At 43.9% G+C, this 1,521-nt stretch overlaps 1 protein-coding gene across 1 annotated transcript in view; it reads right to left on the bottom strand.

The window, feature by feature from the left end:
- LOC138949002 (gamma-aminobutyric acid receptor subunit rho-2-like) overlaps positions 1–1,315 on the bottom strand; it is an 18,518-nt gene extending 17,203 nt beyond the window's left edge. Inside the window, exons 1-3 of the mRNA XM_070320700.1 lie at positions 1,281–1,315; positions 1,040–1,161; positions 254–415 (exon numbers count right to left, since the gene is read on the bottom strand). Coding sequence (XP_070176801.1) covers positions 254–333 — 80 coding nt within the window. The 5' untranslated portion in view covers positions 334–415; positions 1,040–1,161; positions 1,281–1,315. The remainder of the gene's footprint in view (positions 1–253; positions 416–1,039; positions 1,162–1,280) is intronic.
- Between the last annotated feature and the right edge of the window lie 206 nt (positions 1,316–1,521).

Below are 1,521 nucleotides of genomic sequence, written 5' to 3'. Positions count from 1 at the left end.
TAGGGTGTGGGTGATGGGGGTAGGGTGGGTGCGGGTGGGGTTTGAGTTGGGGTGTGTGTGTAGGGGGGCGGGTATTGGATATGTGTGTGTGTGTGTGTGTGTGTGTGTGTGTATGTGTGTGTGTGTGTGTGTGTGTGTATGTGTGTGTGTGCTTGCTTGCGTGCGTGCGTGCGTGCGTGTTCATGCATATTTGCGTGCGTCAGTCTGTGCGTTTGTTTTAGTGTGCGGGGATGCGAGGGGTGCATACACTTACAACCTCCCTTGTCCATAGGAACCATGAGGATTTACGTCAGCAGACATCTCCTGCATCAGCGTAACGTTGTCCAGCATCATATCGCTGTTTCTCTGTAAAGCCTCTTGCAGATTTCTCGTGATTGTTCCTTTGCTGTACACACTTGGGTAAGGGTTGCTGTACCTGGAGAGTAACCGAACACTGTAATGTCCCCGGAGTTTGGTTTAATGTTTGGTGTACGCGTGAGTGTAAATTATATGCTACCTGGATTTTTTGTAGATAGAATGTTTACCACGGCTACTGTAAAATCGCCGAGAACGGTACCATATCATGATGATGATCATCCTCAATATTAATGGTCATCGTCATCATCACCGACGTCGCTCTCCTCCTAATTGTTCCCATCATCTCCGTCCTACTCCTCGCCATACAAATCATCATCATCATCATCATCATCATCATCATCATCATCATCATCAATGTATTCGAACAACCGTCATCATCATCATCAATGTATTCGAACAACCGTCACAATCCTACGAACGCCTCTATACAACCGAAAATCAATATTAAATTACACCACACATAAAAATAAAAATAAAAATAAGATCTACGGAACACAAAAAGCCTGCATTTATGACGCAGATCTACGTCTCTATTTTGCATAGATCTACGAAACACAAAATAGAACGATTAGTTCGTTCTATACAATTATGCTGAGGAGTACCCAAAAACACAAGAGCATGAGATCTCGTTTCACGTTTATGTTCGCATGCGCAGAAACAATGGTAGAAAATAACAACCTACACAGGTATTTGTGAGTTCGCAGTGCTACTAAACTCCTGTGAGCCGAGCGGGTGGATCCAGGTGATGTTATCTACAACCAGTTCTCCGTCCTCCTGTGAATCTCTCGCCTGCGTAATGCTCGCCTGTGAATAGAAGATGTGTGATTTTCCTTGTTCATCCATTCATGTGCGAAAAGCTGAAAATCTGACGGAATGCTACACATTCAAAAGCAACGTAAAAAACGTCTCCGTCGTTATCATACCACAAGCTGATCCTGCGCATCCGTTTCTAAGTCAGTCTGAGTAATGTCCCTTGTAAACAAAAACAAACAAAAACAGAACGGTAATTTTACGAAACTTTCAATTGACAAAACGAAACGTTCACTAAAAACCCGGTCGCGTGTTTCTTTCAGGCGAGATATTCTTTCGGCTAGCTGCTCGCGAAGCTAGGGGGGCGAGATTATCTATGAAACGGTTTAATGGCTAGCTACGCAAGAATTAAAC

This window comes from Littorina saxatilis, linkage group LG1, assembly GCF_037325665.1.
Source record: "Littorina saxatilis isolate snail1 linkage group LG1, US_GU_Lsax_2.0, whole genome shotgun sequence".
In the NCBI taxonomy this organism is placed as follows: domain Eukaryota; kingdom Metazoa; phylum Mollusca; class Gastropoda; order Littorinimorpha; family Littorinidae; genus Littorina; species Littorina saxatilis.
The sequence above is the reverse complement of the archived record's forward strand: the minus strand, read 5'-3'. Positions and strand labels throughout refer to the sequence as shown.